Source organism: Pseudonaja textilis, chromosome 3 (assembly GCF_049901715.1).
Source record: "Pseudonaja textilis isolate UNSWEBS1 chromosome 3, rPseTex1.2, whole genome shotgun sequence".
NCBI lineage: Eukaryota > Metazoa > Chordata > Lepidosauria > Squamata > Elapidae > Pseudonaja > Pseudonaja textilis.
The window spans coordinates 113,752,762-113,772,102 of NC_141992.1; the positions used below are offsets into that span (position 1 = coordinate 113,752,762).

A 19,341-nucleotide genomic window follows, 5' to 3' on the forward strand; every position below is an offset into this window, starting at 1 on the left:
TCAAGTAAGGAAGACTGCCACTATTTTTTTTTCTGATAAAGAAAAAAAAAATTAAAAGTAGGAAAACATATTTGAAATGTGAGTTTTGAACTGAAAGGAGCTGTTCCAATAATACTGGAAGTGTTCAAAGAACACCAAAGCAGGGGTGGGATTCTACCAGTTCGCACCTATTCGCTAGAGCCGGTTGTTAACATTCTAAGCAGTTCAGAGAACCGGTTGTTAGAAGAAATTACTGGCCTAATCCTGTAAGGAAGGCAGGAAGGAAACATTCTGGTGTTGCTTACAGAAACTGCCTTTCCATTAACCCTTATTCCATTCTTGGCAGGAATAGACTTCCTGTCTCAGGAATGTCTCTGGAGTTTTTCCCCCTCCTTTGTTGGTACTTTGCTTGTGTGGAGTGATCATTCAAAGTTACAATGGCACTGAAAAAAGTGACTTATGACCATTTTTCATACTTACGACTGTTGCAGCATCCCCACAGTTTTGAGAGGCCAGGCGAGATGTGTGCCTTGATGGGAATGATATTGAGTTGGCCATACCTAGCCAATAACATGGCCACAAAGCCATATCCACCCAGTCACATGACCACCAAGCCATGCCCAGCACCTAAGCCATGCCCACAGAACCAGTTGTTAAAAAATTTGAATCCCACCTCTGCACCAAAGGTGTTGTAGGCTCAAAACAATCTTGTTTCAAACTCTCCCACAAATGTCTAAGAACATTTTCAGTGAGATAGAAACAATAGCTCAGAACATTTCAAATTTGAAAGGCTTTGCATAGTTCTAAGAGAAAAATTGATCTTAAAAGAATCCTCCCAGTTAAGAACTCCTATTTTTTCTGTTCACATTTTCTCTCATTATTCCACAGATTCAGGAATCTATCTTGCAGTTTAAAAAAAATATAAACCAAGGAAAAAAGAAAAAGGGTAATAATGTTATTCTCATAAAGACAAAGTTTTAGCCTTTCTGTAGTGGTATTTACTGTAGCTACTAATTTGAAATCCTATTGTAATAAAAGGATCAATTTTCCCATTATAGTTTTATTTAAAAGATGGTTACTTGGGACAGTTGCTAATTAATATTTTGATGCTGATATTCACAATGCAGATTCATTTTAACTTATGTTTTTATTTTAGATGTTTTGGATGGATGAGTGTTAGATGCTTTAAGTACATTCAAAAGCAGAGATTGCATAATGCACTATAACTGAAATATTTATTAAGGCAAAAAAACATAATACTTTTTTCATATGCAGGTAGAAGGAAATGTTCTCTCCCTATATTCAAATCTGGACATTAGTTTTATGATGCTTTGGCAGTTAGGATTAGCAACACTTGGCATAAAAACTATGCAACTAAGAAAGACACAAACCATATTTATTTGGAAAAAAATGTTTATATTTTTATATATAAGTGAAAATAAGTGAAACTTCATTGAACAGTGCAAGTCTCTCTCTTTCCAATTTTTATATACAGATAATAAAATTCCCAAACTGGAACAACATGAAATGTGAAACACATTATTTGAATATAACATATATATAAATTCTCATAGAGAAGTCATCTCAATCTTCTATATATAATGTGGATGTTAAATATTACAGGAAATACATTATGCCTCCTTTAAATAATTAAAAGCAGGAGGGCTACTGCTAGTATTATTTTAAAGTCATGATTTAGTCTAGATTTAAGAAATCTACAGTAGAAACAAATCTTTTTTAATGTAATTAGTTGACATCACTTCCCATGGCACAAATATCTCTCTTTGTCCCAGTGTCATTTTCTAATAAGAAAATATGAAGTATTTTGAAAAACTAGGGATTAACAGAATCCATTTAAAGAAAAAAGTGGGATGTAGGTGCACACTATTAGGAACAGCCTTTTTTTAAAAAAAAAATTCAATTCTCTGAAGTTAGCATGCTTACACATAATCAATGAACAAATAGACAAACCCAGTTTACCTAAAAAAAATTCAACTAATTTCCAATAAGGGTAATATGGAGAGCATTTGTCCATATAAAAACCTATGACTCCCAATTTGGAAGACCATATCTAAAAGAACATTATTTCCATAAATGATTTTTCTGATTTAAAGAGTGCTAGTATACAAGACATTGCTGTTTCTCTCCTGCAGTAGTATCTAAGGACATACTTATCTGCAACACAATCTATTTCAGGTTACATTGGCCAAGATACTATGAATACACCTATGCAAGAATTCATACTTTCTGCTGTCCCTCAAAATCTCTCTTGCTTCGAAGAAACTACTTTCAGAGGAGCCACCTCCATTTTCTACTGGAAATCTTACGCTAATGAACAATCTTCTTGTTCTTCTGTGCATGTTAGTAGACTATTGACTTCACTTATGCCCTTTAGAACAGCAGAGGGAAGGCTGATAGAGGTTACTGCTTTCCATGCATGGATGGCCTCCAGGATTTTTGATGGATTGCTAGGTCCCAAATCAAAGAGTGCATATGCGGCTGCTAACTGGACACCCCAGGCCACATCTGGAAAAGATGGAAATATAACAATCAATAGTATCCTTGACCAAAGGACAAATCACTGCGGCAACATGCAAGTATTAAAATAATATTGGTCCTGCTACCAGGACTTCAAAGTAGGACTATCCTATGACTTGTGGGACATTCAAGCCCGAGGTGAATTCAGGGTAACCTTTTACTCAATGACTGTAGAATGGACTTCTTGTAACTTGTAAGATCTTCAAGTCCAACTTCTCTTCCGAGAGCTGGGTCTCTAATATGCATGCTGGAAATTTAGTGTGTTGGAAAGAATAGGGAATTGCACCTTGTTCCAAAAACAGAACTTTGTACACTTTGTGGATATTTCCATAGCACGGGGGTGTTAACCCTAAAGCTGACCTGACCAAAGCCATCTTAGAAGCTTCAGTGTTGCCACACTAGAGCTGAAGGATAGGGAGGGGAGGGGATTATAGATAGCTGGGGTTTTGTAGCCAAAACAAAATACTTTTTCTTGGGAATCAAGGACATTGTCATGCCTGGTCAGAGGAAGGTAGAGTTATGTCACCAGGCAAACAGACAGCGCTGTGATTGGACCATTGTTTTGAGAAAGTGACAAACTTTTACTTTTAATTAGGTGAAAATTGTGGGAACCTTCTGAGTCGGTTTTCATCAGATTGGTGCCAATATGATATATCCAATAAAGCTATTCTTTGAGAACCTACCTGCCTTGGAGTTTTGCTTTCTATGGGTCTATTACTTGGAACCCTGATAGTGGGTGTATACACACATACACACAAACATGCAACATACCTTGTGCGAAATGAAATCTGGTATGGAATCTATGAAACACTACTGAACAGGAAATAAATAGACATAAGCCACCTGCCACCCTTGCTGCTTGCATCGGAGGGTAGATGAGACTCTAGCCCCAAAGCAGGCTATGTGATTCTTGTACAGTCCTACTGTTATATCCCAATCCAACTCATTTTCCAATTCTCCTTACTTAAAGGAAAAATCACTTACCGGGATGGCTGACAGACAATTCATTTTTGCTAACTACCATACAATATGTAGGATTATTACCTTTTTCCTTTGCGTGCTGTAGAAAGACTCCAATAACAGAACTGATATTTTCCACAGCAGGAAAAAATCCTTCTCTCAGACCTATTTGTCCTAGATGACCTACAAAGTGTCAAAAGAAAGAAGTAACTGAGATTTATTTTTCAATTATCTGTTCAACCTGCCTCATAGTTGTACTGCTGCAGGTTGCAGTTGGGGGCTCATATAACTGAATGGTACCACATAGTATCATAGATGAGATGCTGAACTGGTACTGTTTTAAAAAAGTCCCATTTCCAAGGTTTTTTTCCTTGATAGTTTACCACTCATAAAGTGTTGATGTGGCCGTGAGTCTATCAAGGAAAATTGGAGGGAAACAGGTATGCTAGTTTAAGAGTGTTCCAGTTATGCAGTATAACACAAAAGACCCGTTGGGGGCCTATTTCTTCCTTCATTTCTTTTCCTCTCATGACTGACCTGCTTTGCCTTCCTCCTTGGATGTTTTCCTGAGCACATACTTCTTTTTTGGTGCTATGAAAGTCAGAGACAAGAAAGGAAAGGGACCAAAAAAAAAAAAAAAGGAATTGGCAGAAAGGAGTTCTGAAAATGAGGGGCTTTTTGCACTTAGTTTGCCTTTTAAAAAGTGGAGCTTTTCTTGGGAAGAAATGGAACTTGTATCATGTATCAAATCTGAGGAAGAATGCTGAGTTCACTCATCTTGGATATCCCTCAGTTCAATGAGAAAAACTTCTACCATCTTTGCAGTATGTGGGGAATGGAAGTGTCAGACTATAAATATACTTGTTGGGTGTGACATGGAGCAATAAGGTGGAGAATGGTGTGACTAAAAAAATGGGACAAACTTTAATATATTCACTCTTTGAAATCTAAGGACCATTCTGTTATTATTAAAGATTGGAAAAAAGACTATTAACTCTACTCCTTAATACTAAGAAATTGTATTAAGGGTATAGAAATCAGCATCACCGGCAGCTGATTACGATATTTCATCAGTTCGCCTAAGGAGGTGTAAATAAAAGGGGAAGGTGTCCAAAAGCCTGATATCTGCAGTTGAAAACCTCACATGCTCACCAATCAGTCTCAGCACAGTGGCAATGATTATATTAGAAGAGGAGGAAGTGCTTCCACTGCCAGACCTGTTCTTTATCCAATTATCCATGATTGGCCACAGCTCTTTGCTAAGAAAGAAAACGGAGAATTATATGCACATTCTTGTTCAAAGCTAACACAGCCTGCCAAATTCTTCTGAGAGACAAAAAGCTTTTGCTTGAGATAATTTCAACTAAAACTAGGATGGAACAATAAGGCTTCCCCACCTCACTTTTTGTCCTCACTGCCATTAGGCATCTATTCTCTCCCGTACAGAGCCAAGATGTTAGAAAACCTCTCTATTCCATTCCTTCCCTTAACATACAATCAGTTACATTGGCTGATGTTCACAATCAAGGGAAGATTCTCCCAAAGCCTTTGTACATCTTGACATCAGTAAAAAGGCTGGCATCTATAACTAGCTGCTTGGCTGCCACAGACAGAAAGATGGCCATGGAGATAAGTGGACAGGGAATTCTGGGAGCTGAAGTCCACACATTTTAAAGTTGCTAAGTTTGAAAACACTGCTCTAGGGTGGTAACTGTATATAGAAATACGAAATTAAACATGGTACCTTATGATATTATCATGGGTCCAGCACCACTTTTGATATGAGCATAAGAGATCAATAGCAAACACATATTGCCATGTATTCTCTTTCAGGTCTTCTCCATATTTTTCACTCAGCTGAAATTCCATTTGTGGACACAACTGTATCGCCCAAAGTAGACTGGAGATCATCATGCTAATATCTCCTGGGGCACTCTAAGGGAAAAGAAGACAATAAAAACATGACTTTAGCTTAAATTAAATTTCTATGACAGAAAAATATATGGAAGACTTTTGGGGAATTCTGATTTCAGGAGATAAAAAAAATGCTTCTGTTTCCTTTGGAAAATATATAAAAATCTCCCAACAAATGAGAACAAAAAAAATTGTAAAAAAAGTAAATTAAGTACTATAGAGATAACTACTTTGGCAAAGATCAAATCTGCATTTCTAACTTAGGGGGATAAGTCCATTCATGTTACTTTTTAGAAACCAGCATTTGAGCAACAGACCACCAAAGAAGTATGCAACATTGTCCTTTGTACTTTAAAAGATAAATCAAATGTAGTTCTGATCTTACATAATCACTAAGAAATCAAGTCTGGAGCCTGTCCTTTCATTGCACACAAAGAAAACATCAAATATTTGTACCTCTTCCCAATTGAGATAGGTTTTCAGGCATTTCAACACATCTCCTTTTGCACGCTGTCTAGCTACTAACTGGATTGCTTTGTTGATCACACTTTCAGAGGAGAACACTTCACTCCATATGTTTGCAATAAACAGTATCAACTGGTCAGACCGCGGGAAATCTGGAAGGGAGAAAGAAAAATTAAAGCAAAAAGGGAAAAAATGACTTTCCAATTGAACAGGTGTGAATCTCTTAATACCATGATACTGCAAGTTCTAGACCTCTCAGGCATAAAAGCTACCTCACCGGGTTGTTTCTGTGAAGAAAAAAACGAGGTGAAGAAGGACTAGGTACATTTGCCATCTTGGATTACATATAAAAGGCAGGATAAAAATATTTAATAGTATAATGATGATACAAATGATGGGGTAGTGCATCATCGCCCTTCAAAGAGAAATGGTTCTGCTCACATTGTTGGCAGCCAGCCAACCCTACCTTCAATGATAATATAAAACTGAGGGATTTAAAAGAAAACCGAGTGATTTGTAGCTGTTAGTGCAATTTGTAGCTGTTAGATCCCCTTAAAGCACTCCAGATCAAACTGCCAAATTTTTTGAAACTTATTTTAATAAAATAAGGGATAAAATGAGTTAAGTTCTGCAACGATTGAAATCTTCTTCCATATGATCATAAACCATTTTAATAAAGGCTAAAATTCCAGCTCCATCCTTTGTAGTCACCAGCAGCTATCCCTATGGCTGTCAAAGCCTGAACAATAAAAAAAAAACACCTCACCAAGGGGTGCTCACCCAGATTTAAAAAATTGAAATAAATAAAAACAGGAGCCTCAGTTTGGACCTCTGAATGGCCTCAAGATTCGCTTCCCATAACAGAAGAAAGGTTAAGAAAGCAGAAAAAAAGTAGGAAATTAATCGAACAGAACAGAATAACAGAGTTAGAAGGGACCTTGGAGATCTTCTAGTCCAACCCCTGCTTAGGCAGGAAACCTTACACCACTTCAGACAAATGGTTATCCAATCTCTTCTTAAAAACTTCCAGTGTTGGAGCATTTACAACTTCTGGAGCAAAGGTGGTATTCAGCAGGTTCTGACCAGTTCTGGAGAAATGGTAGTGGAAATGTTGAGTAGTTTGGAGAACCGGCAAATACCACCACTGACTGGAGATTTTACAGTATCCTTCCCCTGCCACACCCACCAAGCCATGCCCACAGAACCCGTAGTAAAAATGTTTGAAACCCACCACTGTTCTGGAGGCAATTTGTTCCACTAATTAATTGTTCTGTCAGGAAATTTCTCCTTAGTTCTAGGTTGCTTCTTTCCTTGATTAGTTTCCACCTATTGCTTCTTGTCCTGCTTTCAGGAGCTTTGAAGGATAGCTCGACTCCCTCTTCTTTGTGGCAGCCCCTGAGATACTGGAACACTGCTATCATGTCACCCCTAGTCCTTCTATTCATCAAACTAGACATACCCAGTTTCAGCAACCATTCTTCATATGTTTTAGCCTCCAGTCCCCTAATCATCTTTGTTGCTCTTCTCTGCACTCTTTCTCAACGTCTTTTTTACACCATGGCAACCAAAACTGGATGCAGTATTCCAAGTGTGGCCTTACCAAGGCATTATAAAGTAGCATTAACATTTCACGGGATCTTGATTCTATAGTTTGCAATTAAAGCAGGATCACAGATTGTTTCTGCCTAAAAAATACAGTTCAGGGTTGAGAATGTTTTAAATGAATGCCAGTCAAATGTTCTGAAGCAGTAAACTGGATATTTGTGAGGGATAAAATTAGAGTATTTTTCATAGGAGTTTTTTAGTCCTCTCTAACAGCAATCGTTATCTAATTGGTTATGCTTCTGGATCTTCTAGATACATGGTAGTTTATAACAACATATAAACAGCAAGTTATACTATACCTTCCTTAAGTAGAGTGTAGCAGAAAAGACGTGCTTTTTCTAAGTCCCCAAGCTGATGACATATTCCAACATAGACCCTGCAGAGGGACTGAATATAATTGTGGCTCAAGGACATCTTCTGCTTTTTCAGTTTATTTAGAATAGTCTGTAAAGCTGGCTCAGCCAAGGACTATAAATGCAAAACAATATTTGCTGTTGAGTTTGTTTCAAACAGTGTCAATATAATGAGAAAGCAAATGAACAGATACAACAATTATCTTCAGAATTTGCAATTCATCAATATAAGAACAAGGAAGAATAGCCTCAATGCTGAGAAAAGATACAGCTGCTATGAAGAGTTCTTGACAGATGCTACATAAATGTCCCTCTGTGTTCCATAGCATCTTTTCACCTTTGAATCCAAAGGACTCCACTGTCCTTTTGTATCTCACTAACTAGAGTACAGGAGAATCTATTGCTTGGACTTTTCTCCTGCCTTTTTACTTAGATAAGCAGAATTCGCTAGCCCTCTTCTTTTGCTTCTATCAACTACAGTATCATTATTTTCAAATTGGTGCTTCTTATTTCCCTTTTCTCATGGCACTAAAGTGAAAAAAAAATTGACAAAGTTATATTCTATATATTGCTGGAGGCAGCTTTAAAACCATCCATTTAAAAGACATCATCCATGAAAGTCAGGTGGCACTGAATTCATAAAATATCTGGCACTGTACTGTAATTTTCATTATAATTCTCGAGAACTGCATCCTTTTCTTGAGTCAGTTTTAGGTCATCAGTTTTAGGTTATCGTTCCTTTCAGGAACTGGTTAATAACTCTTTGCAAACAGCTACTTTAAAAACTCAGTTATCACATTGATAGTACCATTGTAAAACATTTTTGTATAGTTGATTGACTAAGATATGTTATTTATACAGGGAAGTCTGATAGGCTGAGTTAGATAGCAATTCAACACAAGTTGGTTCCTATCAAGTCAACTGGTGTCCTAGTTCTACTGACAATTTGTGCCACTGTTTGACCCTTTAAAACCCTTACCTGCAGCCCTCAGAAACTATGGCAAACAACCGAGAAAAGGTGCCGTGATTTCCCAAAGGAAAAGAAAAAAAAATCTGAGCAAACCTTAATTCAAACTCAAGCTCAATTCACCTAAGAATACCCCAAGCCCTCAAAACAATCCCCCTGAAATCTGGCCATCCCTACCGAGTGACTATTATTGTATCATCTCCTATTCTCATTATGCTCTTTAGCTTCTAATTCTTGTTTTTATATCAAATCTTTGATTATAAAAAATAGCCCTTTCTGGATGATTTGATTTAAATCTTAAGCAATTTGTGCTGGACACGAGTGGGATATATGAATAATGAACAGAAAAAGAGAGATGGTTCTGGGGAAGGCCACATCCTTGTACTATTGTATAAACATTATATTGAAAAGATTGATTGATTGATATTTCACACTTCTTAACTAGCCATCTTCATCAGAGATGGGCTCTGGATGGTTCATTTCCAAATATTTTCAGTTAGCAGTTATTTCTGCTTGGCGGATTGAAAAGTCACTGCTTTTCAGAAAAGACCAAGCTAGATTACAGTTCTGAGGAAACTTCTTAGATGAGAAGCAAAATGTCTTCAAGGAAAAAAAAAGTCCAGTTGCCTCTTGGAAAAAAGCACCTTTGGGATTCTCTAGGAAACCTTTCACATATGCCTAATCACACAACTATAGTCCTGCCACCTAAATATGGAATTCATGCAAAATACATTCTAAAGATCTATATACCAGCAATAATTAAAAGTTAAACTAAACAAATTAAGATCTTTAAAATAGTAACCCACACCAAGGTTCTTGACCTTTAGATTACCCAGTAGGTCTCAAACAATAGGACAGGCCAACCTTTGATATGTGTGATATAGCCAAAAGGAAGAAAATATTTAAAAGAGAGATAGGGCTTTTTAAGCAATTCACTGAAGTTTCTCTTTAGACAATTAGAAATCAATGATATATCATCAAAAGAGCTCTTAAATGCTTCTTTTAGCACGACTAAGGCTCTAAGTATTATACCAGAAAGTTATAAAGCTGACCTTCTTTTCAACAGTAAGTTCATAAACAACTTCTTTCTCTTCATCTCTCATTATTGGAACCTTTGATGTATTACCAACAAGAACACGGCTACGAATAACAGGCAACAGGTCGAAACAAGCTTCCGAAATTTTTTCCAATGCTATAGTCACAGCCGACATATCAGGATCCTCTGTTTCCTCCATTTCCAAAAGTGATTCTGTATTACGGTCATCTGTTGACTTAGTAGCATTCCCATTGTCCAGAGGGTCACTATCAGGAATGCACTGTAGGCCACCATCAGAGCGCTCTTCTGAGCAGGGATTCAGTGTTGATGATCTGCTGCTCTCTAAACATGGTCTTTTCACACTCTTTGGCATAGTCACGGATGGCAGCTTCCTTTTCCCAGTCTCATTCACATTGGAGAGCAGCTTCTCTGGATCAGATTTAAATCTGATCCTTGTTTTCACAAAAGCAGTTGATGGGGATGCAATTGCTTTAAAGCCACTGATTTGATGGCTACCCTTCCCATCTACAGAAGATGATCTGTTAAACTGAATATTACCTTTCAGGATATTGAGTGTTCTTGCCCGAGCAGATAATTCTGGATACATACTGTCCAAAATTTTCACTGAGTTTTCCTGAGGCACAGATGGAACAGAATTACTAGATGTAGATGAAGGCAGTCTACCTGGAACAGGAAGAGCATGTTTAGGAGTGCTGGAACAAAACTGAAGAGGGGACGATAAATTTCTCTGACCTAATGATATTTCAGAAGGTGATAAAGTGGAAGATGATGATGATGACGATGAAGACTTGTGTTTGGGGATTTTTGACAATGTTGATGTTAGAGGAGGAACTGGGGTTTTATGTAAAGGAGAAATCAATTCATCAAGTGGAGATGGTAGGGAAGATTGGCTTGAAATTGATGCTACAGGGGAACTGCGCTGAACAATTCTTGGAGGGGTAGCTAGTAAAGGTGGAAGCAATGGGGGTAATGGTGGACCCATCTCTTGCATAATTTTTGTCAAAGTTTTTGGATAATACATAGTTTGCATAGAAATATCTACATTGGCTAGAATGGTTTCAGCTGGTAGGACAGGCTGGTTTTTCTTTTTTCTCTTGCAGATAGATATGGTCTGGAGATGGGTATCATCACTATAATTAATCTCTTCCCGTGCTTTAATCATGACAAGGTCTGAAGAGTTGAATGTTTGTTCTGCTCTATTCTTTGCAGAAGGAACCGGTGGTTCCAATTTTTCTGATAGCACTTTTTGTAGTTTATTATTAGAATTGGACGACTCAGAGGTAGGTGATATGGATGTCCTGTTGGTCTTAGATGCAATGCTTTCTTTATCATTATTTATATTATGACTCTTGTTATGGGATATATCACTACCATCATCATCATCGAGACAAGTCATGATGTAACTTTGGTCTGTATCTGAGCTGGATTCTGAAGTGGAAATGCTCCTTTTTAGTTCCATGTTGGATTTTTTTACAAGTAGGTTAGAGTGGACTTTCCTATCAACAGGGGATTTTGTATTCAGTACAGCTGTATCATCATTAACATCTGGCTCACTCATAGGGGACTTTCTAGAGATAGTTTTCTCGTTAGATAAATCCCGACTTGGCAATAAAGCAATTATTGAAACATTTTCTTCTGTTTGCTTTTCTTCTAACTTTTCTATTGTTGGGGAGGCTTCTATTTTTAAGGTTGTATTCCCACCAGTGCAGGGCCATACTGCTGCATATGAATGTTCCCATGTCTTTTCAATCATTTCATTTACAGAGGAGTCAGTAACTTCAGCTTTTTTATCTTTTGAGCATTTCTCTATTGTGACCACAGGGAACATCTCATGTCTGGCACCATCTGAAGAAGTCATACTGGGTGGAAGACTAGTGTCACTGTTTTTGATTGAACAAGTTGTATCTCTGGACACTGCACAACCTAGGTGTGTTTTTGTGCAATTCACCTTTCTTAATGGATAAAATTCTTCTTCTGATGAATCTGAGACAGAAGACTTCCCCACTGAAACAGAATTTTCTATCATACTTACTTCATCTATTCCTTTAGACCTTATTTCAGTACCCGATACAGTATCTGTGTCCTTAGCTGTTTTTTCATTGATATTTTTTACAGTATCATTTCTCGACCGCATGCCTGAATCCTTAGCCCTGGGAATAACAAGTTCCCCGTGATTCAACAGCAATTTGTTTTCTGTAGAAGTATCTGTGCTGTTAATATTGTTTGGACAATATCCATCAGAAGACAGCATTTCAGAGTTGTCTTTACTGAAACTTTTAAGAGTAACTGATGCCTGGGGCTTGTTGAAAGTGCCATCATTTTTATCTTGTTCAAAATCCATTTTATCTTTTTTATTACTAGGATTGTGGTAATCTCTCGGATTCAAAATCTTATCTCCCTCTGATTCAATAGGTTTTGACTTTTTATTCTTCCAATTTTCCTCAGAATTATGTTGATCAATGTGATCAGCATTTTCCTTATCAGGGGAGGGAAAATCAACATCCATAGATTCTATTTTTGCCTCAGAATCACTTGTCATAACAACAGACAAGGCTGATTCAATTTCTTCATTTTTTCTCTGTGATATATTTTGCATTGGTTGAACTGTATCATTGTTCATGTTCTGTGCTGAAGCTACTTCATTTGATACAGAATAATCATAATTCAGCCCCTTTTCTTCCATGGCATACTTTTTTGTATCAGGTAGTTCATTTATGACCATTGAGCTGTTTTTTTCAATTTGTAAATGTCCATGCAGCAAACCAGGTGAGTCTTTTTCACTTAATCCTGCTTTAAGAGATTGTATAGTTTCCACTTCAGTGAGTTTTCTTGATTCACAATTTATCTTCATAAGCCTTTTTCTTAGTGGATTTAAGTCTTCCATGTGACTATTTAAACTAACCCCAATTCTTTCTACTTTGCACATGTTTTGGGGTGTAATGTTTGCATTTTCAACTTGTCCCACTTGAGAAGCATTTTCAGTGACATTGTGTAATTTAAGGGATACTTGACTTATTTCAGTAAGTCCCTCAGATTTCAACAAAGAGTCTTTAGCAGTAGATATTTGGGTTGGTAACTTGTTGGTACTACTTTTGCAAGTTAATTCCTCTTGTGTTGATTTAATATATATTTTTTCATCAAGTAACTGTTCTAATTGTAGGTGTTCTTCCTTTGGTGTATCTTCTAACTTTGTCCCTTCACTAGCTTCATCACACACATTTTTCCTCGACCTATCATTCATGGCCTCAATTATTTCGCCGCTCTGATAAGATTGCTTCAAACCCTCAGTTAATGTTACAATATCAGCTTGCTTCTTTCCATTTACCTCACTTCCATTTTGTTGGTTGCATATCTTCACTACAGAATGAGGTTTGTTAGATGCGTCCAAAGAATTAATATTCTTTTCGATAAATTCTGTACATGTTATGCTGGCACCCGGTTGCTCAACTCTTTCACTAAGATTTGTTTCAGGGAGGAATTCACAATTACTGATATTCTTTTCCCCCTCTAGTAATGGGTCATTATTTCTTTCAGCTGCCACATATTGTCCTTTTACTGTTATATGTTCAATGTGCTTTTCACAAAGTAGGCTTGCTTTTTCTGAGTAAGATTCTGTCTGGTGGTCCTCAAAAATGTTTTCCCTCACTCTTCCTTCTTTATAATTAGAAGGATCCTTCACATTTTTACAAATCACTGGTATGTTTTCAGCAGTTAAAATAGGTTCTTTGGTTTGCTGTGCTTCATTGCCTTTGGGTCCTTGACCCCAATCATCTTCTTTTGTTTCAATTAACCTCTTCTTTTCCTCCTTTTCAATGAAATCATTAGTCTCTTCCAATACATGTCCAATGAAGATTTGACTTTTTGTTTCTGTTTTGCTAATCATTTTTTCACAGAGTTTCTCTGTACTGGGAGATATTGTTTCAGGGGCTGTGTGTATTTGTTCGAAGTCAGAATCTTCTTTCAGGTGTTTTTCTACCATCTTTGTAGTATTGTTCTCATGAAGGTATTCTGATGCTCTAAGCGTAGAATGAGATGACAACATCAATTTTTCGTTTTCTAATTTTTTGGATCTTTCATGTGATTCCTGTAGATGAGTCTTTACACTGCTGTGTTTTAAAACTTGTGAGCAAAATTCTGTCAAATGCAAAGTTTTAGATGCTGGTTTGTCCTCATCATATTCTTCTATAATATTTTCAAGTGTTTGCGCATTCTGCTCCATTTCATCATCACTGGAGTCTGTGATATCTCCAAATAAACTGTCCTTAAAAGAGAAAAATGTAAATATTAATGTACTAATAAATAATGCATATAGTTGTTACAAAAACTAGCCTGAAAAATATATTGCTTAAATATCAGAAAGTCTTAGAAGTATTCCGGGCTGGAAAAGGCTTATTTCATCTGGAATATTGTGTCCAAAATAGTTTAAATAATTTCTGATGAACAACATTTTATTTTGGAAAATATGATCTGCCTCCAGAATAACAATATGGAACAATTTCAGACTCTCTATAGAGAAAAGGAACATTCTGGAGTTCTCTGGAACAAACTGGTCACATGTCAACAAATTTCGTTCGGATAGTTGCAAATGCTATAACTGAAATATGTTTTGTTCCACATGCATTAATTCTGTTATATCAATTTCATCACCATCTCTACAGAAAAAAAGTATCTATTCAAATTCTGAAATTCTTAACTTTGAAAGAGTATTTTCCCCAAGGAAGAAGTTCATTCTTGAAACTCACAAAGCTTCTTTACCAGAAATAACTGCTGGCTAGAAGCTCATCACAGACATCAATGTTTTTTTCATGTTACTTTTAGCCAACAATTACTTCTAGCCAGAACAGTCTTGACATAATTTCTGAAGTTAAATAAATAAAATATTTAATTTTAATCTCCTTTTGGAACTTACCGGAGTAGTAACAGGTGAAAACTGTATGGGTGACAGTAGAGGAGGAAGAGGCCTAATCCATTTCAAAACATCTCGTAGACTTTCATCAAATTCTTCCTGCTCATTGTTGAGAAGATCCATGTTATTTGTTGCTAAATCTGCCTCAGTAAAACCATCTTGACATCTGTCTTCATCAGAAACACCACCATTGTTTGCTTTAGTGGTCTCCATAAATTTGTTTTCTATCAGGTGACTATTTCCAGCAATTTTTTTGTCCACCTGTATCTTCAGTGATGTTGGAGAAGTTCTCATTGTAGAGGGCTCTGATGAAAAAATAGAAATCCATGCTCTTTCAGATTTCTTCACTTTTTTAGGATTTTGCCCTCTTTCTATAAGACCAAAAAAAAAAAAAAATCTGTGATGTATTTTATTTCCATTCCATTACTTTCATTCCTGGAAGTTTATGATAGCAAAAACATACTTTTCAAAATTTGTGCCAGTTGTTAAGACATTTAGCCAAAACACATTTCCCTTCCCTTTCAAATTCCAAGAGGGAATTATATATATGAGATTAGGTTAGGTCACCTATAGGGGGAAACATTCCTGTGATGTCTCCAAATCACTTAGTTACTCTTGTGAAGAAAAATGAAAGGATTGCCCATTCCCCCCACCTTGGGAGGGAGGGAGCCTGTCTTGTGTTAATATGTGAACACATTAAGGTGCTACCAACACTATAAAGCTACTGCAGTATACAAGCTCACCTGAAAAACATCCTTCCTTTAAGCAAAGATGCATTTTTGACTGTAAACAAAATAAATTTCATTTCTACAGAGATTGAGCCTAAGGACCACAATATTATTATCTCTACTCCAGAGTTTTGTCTCCATAGATCAAAAGAACTCCAACCAAGTAGGATAGAATCCCTTTCTCACAAAAATGACAAGGCAGGGAGTGTAAGTGCTGATATTTCTTAAGTATTGGTAGCTATGGGGGTATGTGTGGCACATGGATATGTATGGCATATTCTTGGCATAATTCCACATCTTAATGGCGGGTGGTCATGCTGTCTGATTGTTTATCTCTGTTTTTCTTTTTCAAAGAAACACAGAGGGATGGATTACAATGCTATCAGACATAGATACACAAGGCTGGCACACAAAGACTGAAGCAAATACACAGAAAGAACAAAACACAAAGGTTGGAGAAAGAAGGGAAGACAGAAGAAGGGTAGACACAGACAACAAATGTACAAGTGAGTAAGAAAAATATTGCATTTTAGTCTCTTATTCTAAGCCGTGTATGAGTTGGAAGGCTATATAGGTTTCTTTAATTAATAATAAATAAATAAAATTGGAAATTACTTACTGGTCTTTCTATGTGTTTCTGAAGCAGGAAGAAAACCAGCAAATAGAGAGGGAAGAGAAAAAAGCATGAGTGTTACTTAGTCTTATTAAAATATGAAAAGTTTTTTTTAATTATTTCAATTCCCTTTAAAGCACTGGTACTTGGTCTTACCTATTGTCTGTTCACATTTGTTGATCTGCTTTTTTCCCGTAGAGCTTTCTATACACTGCCAGAGTTCTTCCAACAGAAATTTAACTTTTTCTGTAAAAGAAATCCACATCATTATATTGTTTACATGTGGTTTGATGTGCTGGAACATGGCTATATGTAATCCAAGACATTGGTAAAAATAAAAATTCAGGTGGATAATTGTGTTGTCTCTGAACAAAAACATAAAGCATATCTCAACAATGTTAAGATATATAGTACATTCACCAAACAAGAGGCATATGTGTAGAATATACACAATTCAGAAAAGCTAATTTTTATTAAAATTTGAAAAAAAGGCATTGGTCATCAAAAGGTCAAAGCCCAAGGCCTAAAATACAACACATTAACAAAAAGAATGGAAAATCACAGATATCCTTGACCTCACTGACCCCCCACTTCTTTCTACTAAATTGTCATGCCTATATAATTGATGAAGACATAAAAATCATTGTCACAAATAAAATATTGTTTTACTTTTATATAGTTTAATCAGCAATGTATGTATGTATGTATGTATGTATGTATGTATGTATGTATGTATATGTGTATTTCTGTATATATTTTGATTTTATCTAAGCGTTAAGTCATAAGGCTTTTTTCCTTCTCTACAAGTCTCCTGAGTTTTGCACCTCCTTGGAGAATTCAGGCTATTGGTATGATAAACAATACCAAGAAGTCAAGAACATCAATTTAAATTGCATCATTTCCTTGTAATTTTGGCCTGTCCCTTCATTAACTTAAATAATGAACCCAGAAATGAAATAAAATATAATTTTTAACCTGATTTTTTCTTAGCATTCAAATTACTTCGTTCTGTACTACCTGCATATAAAATTACATAAATTTAAACCATATCACCTGATATAAGGAAAAAAAGCTCACTTTAATTGACCAAACAGGAAAGTATTTGAAAGAACACATTTTCCTTCATTTCCTCTCTCAGATGTTATTATGTGCATAAAAGATACTTGTTTTGGTAGATGAGCTGGGAGAATTTTTTTTAAAAACTAGCAGCTTTTATATGTTCGCTTTCAAGGATAATGATTTGTACTTAACAAATGGTAAGAAATTAATCCTTAACTAGTTTTAATTAATTCTATAGCTTGCTGCCTCTCTCAGATATTTTTTTATTGTGTTAAATTCAAATAGAGAAAATTCAGCATAGAGATATCCAATCATCATACTGTCAAATGATCTTGTGGAAAAAGTTGATAGAACCAATTTCATTCCTAAAATACCAAATCATTTCTATGTGCCATTTCCTTACATTCTTCCTTCCTAAATTTCTACACTAGTTTTGTAACCCATCTCCAAAATTTGCTCCTTGGCCATGCTTGTTTTTTTACTGCATTTACTACCATCACACTGTTTTTTTTCCCCCCGAAAATGGGGTACTGATTTCTTTTCTATTCCAATGCTTTTAACTCTTCATTATCTTCACAATCTGTACATTTCTGCTCTGGCTTTTAGGAAAACAGTGAGACATCCTCTTTATCCTGCATCTCTCTATGTCTATGGAGATTCTCAGTCATCCAGGTCATGGTTGTCCCAAAAGGATTTTTCAAGAGGCAACTGGACTTTCTTGTTTCTGTCTGAAGACATTTTGCTTCTCATCCAAGAAGCTTCTTCAGAGCTGAAGAAGCTTCTTGGATGAGAAGTAAAATGTCTTCAAAGAAAAACAAGAAAGCCCAATTGCCTCTTGAAAAAGCACCTTTGGGACTCACTCAATGTTTCAATAATTTTAACACTGTGGTGGAATACAGAAAAAATATTACATCGAAACTTCCAGTATGAGGCTCTTCGCGGACAGACCGAAACCGCAATCATGCGTGATTTCAATCTGCACTTGCTGCTGGAGCGCCCTCAGCCAGCTGGTTTTGGGGCTAAGCCACCCCATAGAGGTGGTGAAGAGGGGGGAGACTGCCAGCAGGCTGGAGGAGAGCCGCATCTTTCCTCCTCAGCTGGCCATTACTCCCTTTCCCGAAGGCTGTTGCAGCGGTGGTCAGAAATGGCCACCTCAAAGAAGAACTCGACCGGAAAAGAATGTGCAGGAGGAAGATAAGAAGAGAAAGTTTTGGTTGACCGGGTTAAACTGCAAAAACAACAACTAAGGTACCCTGGAATTTAAATTAAAAAAAAAAGTAACATTGTTTCCAAAGAAGATTTTGAAGCAGCGAAGGAGAGAGAAAAGGGAAAGGATTTGGGGTTTTTTTCTTCTCTCCTTTTCCCTATACTGACAGCTAAGAGATCTAAATAAGAAATTGGAAAAAAAATCCGCTTTGACATCAATAGGCATTTAAGCTGAAAATAAAATGTTAAAGGGATAATAAAGATTTCTGGATACTTAAAACCTTTTAAAAGCAGGAAAGGAGAGAAAAAGAATAAAAGGGCAGGATCTGGAAAAAAGGGAGGAGACTGCCTGGAATTAAAAGGAATTTACAGTAAAACCTCAACAAGATTTCTAAAAGATACATTTTAACTGAAACGTGGCTACAAAATAGTAGAACCCCAGGAAGAGAAAGTGGAAAAAAGAAGCATGAAGAAACAGCTTGGGAGTATTTGGATTATTTGGTGATCTCTGGATTTTTGGTTATTGCATTTGAATGACTAAAATCAAGTGGGTGGTTGTTTAAAAGTCTTTTAAAATGGCACTACTTTTAGATGAACTGAAAATGGAACTTAAAAAGTACAAAGAAGATGCACAAGAAAGGAGAGGTTCTTTTGGCTTCATATTTCAATTCTTAGAAATGGAGATCTCGAACTATGAGAAACAACAAGAAATGCCTGCAGAACAAGAAGACTGGGACAAAGAAGAAGCCATCTTTAATGAACAAGTAATTTTATGTGAGGAAAAAAAAGGAAAGGGGGAAAGAGAATGAAAAGTTTAAGATTTGAAAAAACAACCAAGAAAAGAAATAATAACTTGAAAAATAAGTATAATATTAGAAAGCAACAGAAGAGAGGTAATACAGAAGAGAGAATTAGAACTACAGAGACAAGGGGATAAAAAGGGGAGGGAGAAGAAGAGAGGGAAGAAGGAAAGGAAAAGAAGTTATAAAGG

General features: G+C 36.4%; 1 protein-coding gene across 2 annotated transcripts in view; it reads right to left on the reverse strand.

The window, feature by feature from the left end:
• Positions 1–1,374: 1,374 nt before the first annotated feature.
• The window catches only part of ICE1 (interactor of little elongation complex ELL subunit 1), a 33,306-nt gene continuing 15,339 nt past the window's right edge, over positions 1,375–19,341 (reverse strand). Inside the window, exons 11-20 of one of the 2 annotated variants that reach the window (XM_087930675.1) lie at positions 16,242–16,331; positions 16,092–16,109; positions 14,748–15,049; positions 9,834–14,099; positions 7,761–7,929; positions 5,848–6,008; positions 5,222–5,412; positions 4,630–4,736; positions 3,562–3,660; positions 1,375–2,505 (exon numbers count right to left, since the gene is read on the reverse strand). In XM_087930675.1, the coding sequence (XP_087786801.1) occupies positions 2,303–2,505; positions 3,562–3,660; positions 4,630–4,736; positions 5,222–5,412; positions 5,848–6,008; positions 7,761–7,929; positions 9,834–14,099; positions 14,748–15,049; positions 16,092–16,109; positions 16,242–16,331 (5,606 nt within the window). In that variant the 3' untranslated portion in view covers positions 1,375–2,302. Of the gene's footprint in view, positions 2,506–3,561; positions 3,661–4,629; positions 4,737–5,221; positions 5,413–5,847; positions 6,009–7,760; positions 7,930–9,833; positions 14,100–14,747; positions 15,116–16,091; positions 16,110–16,241; positions 16,332–19,341 lie in introns of both variants that reach the window. The other variant, XM_087930674.1, reaches the window with a different exon arrangement.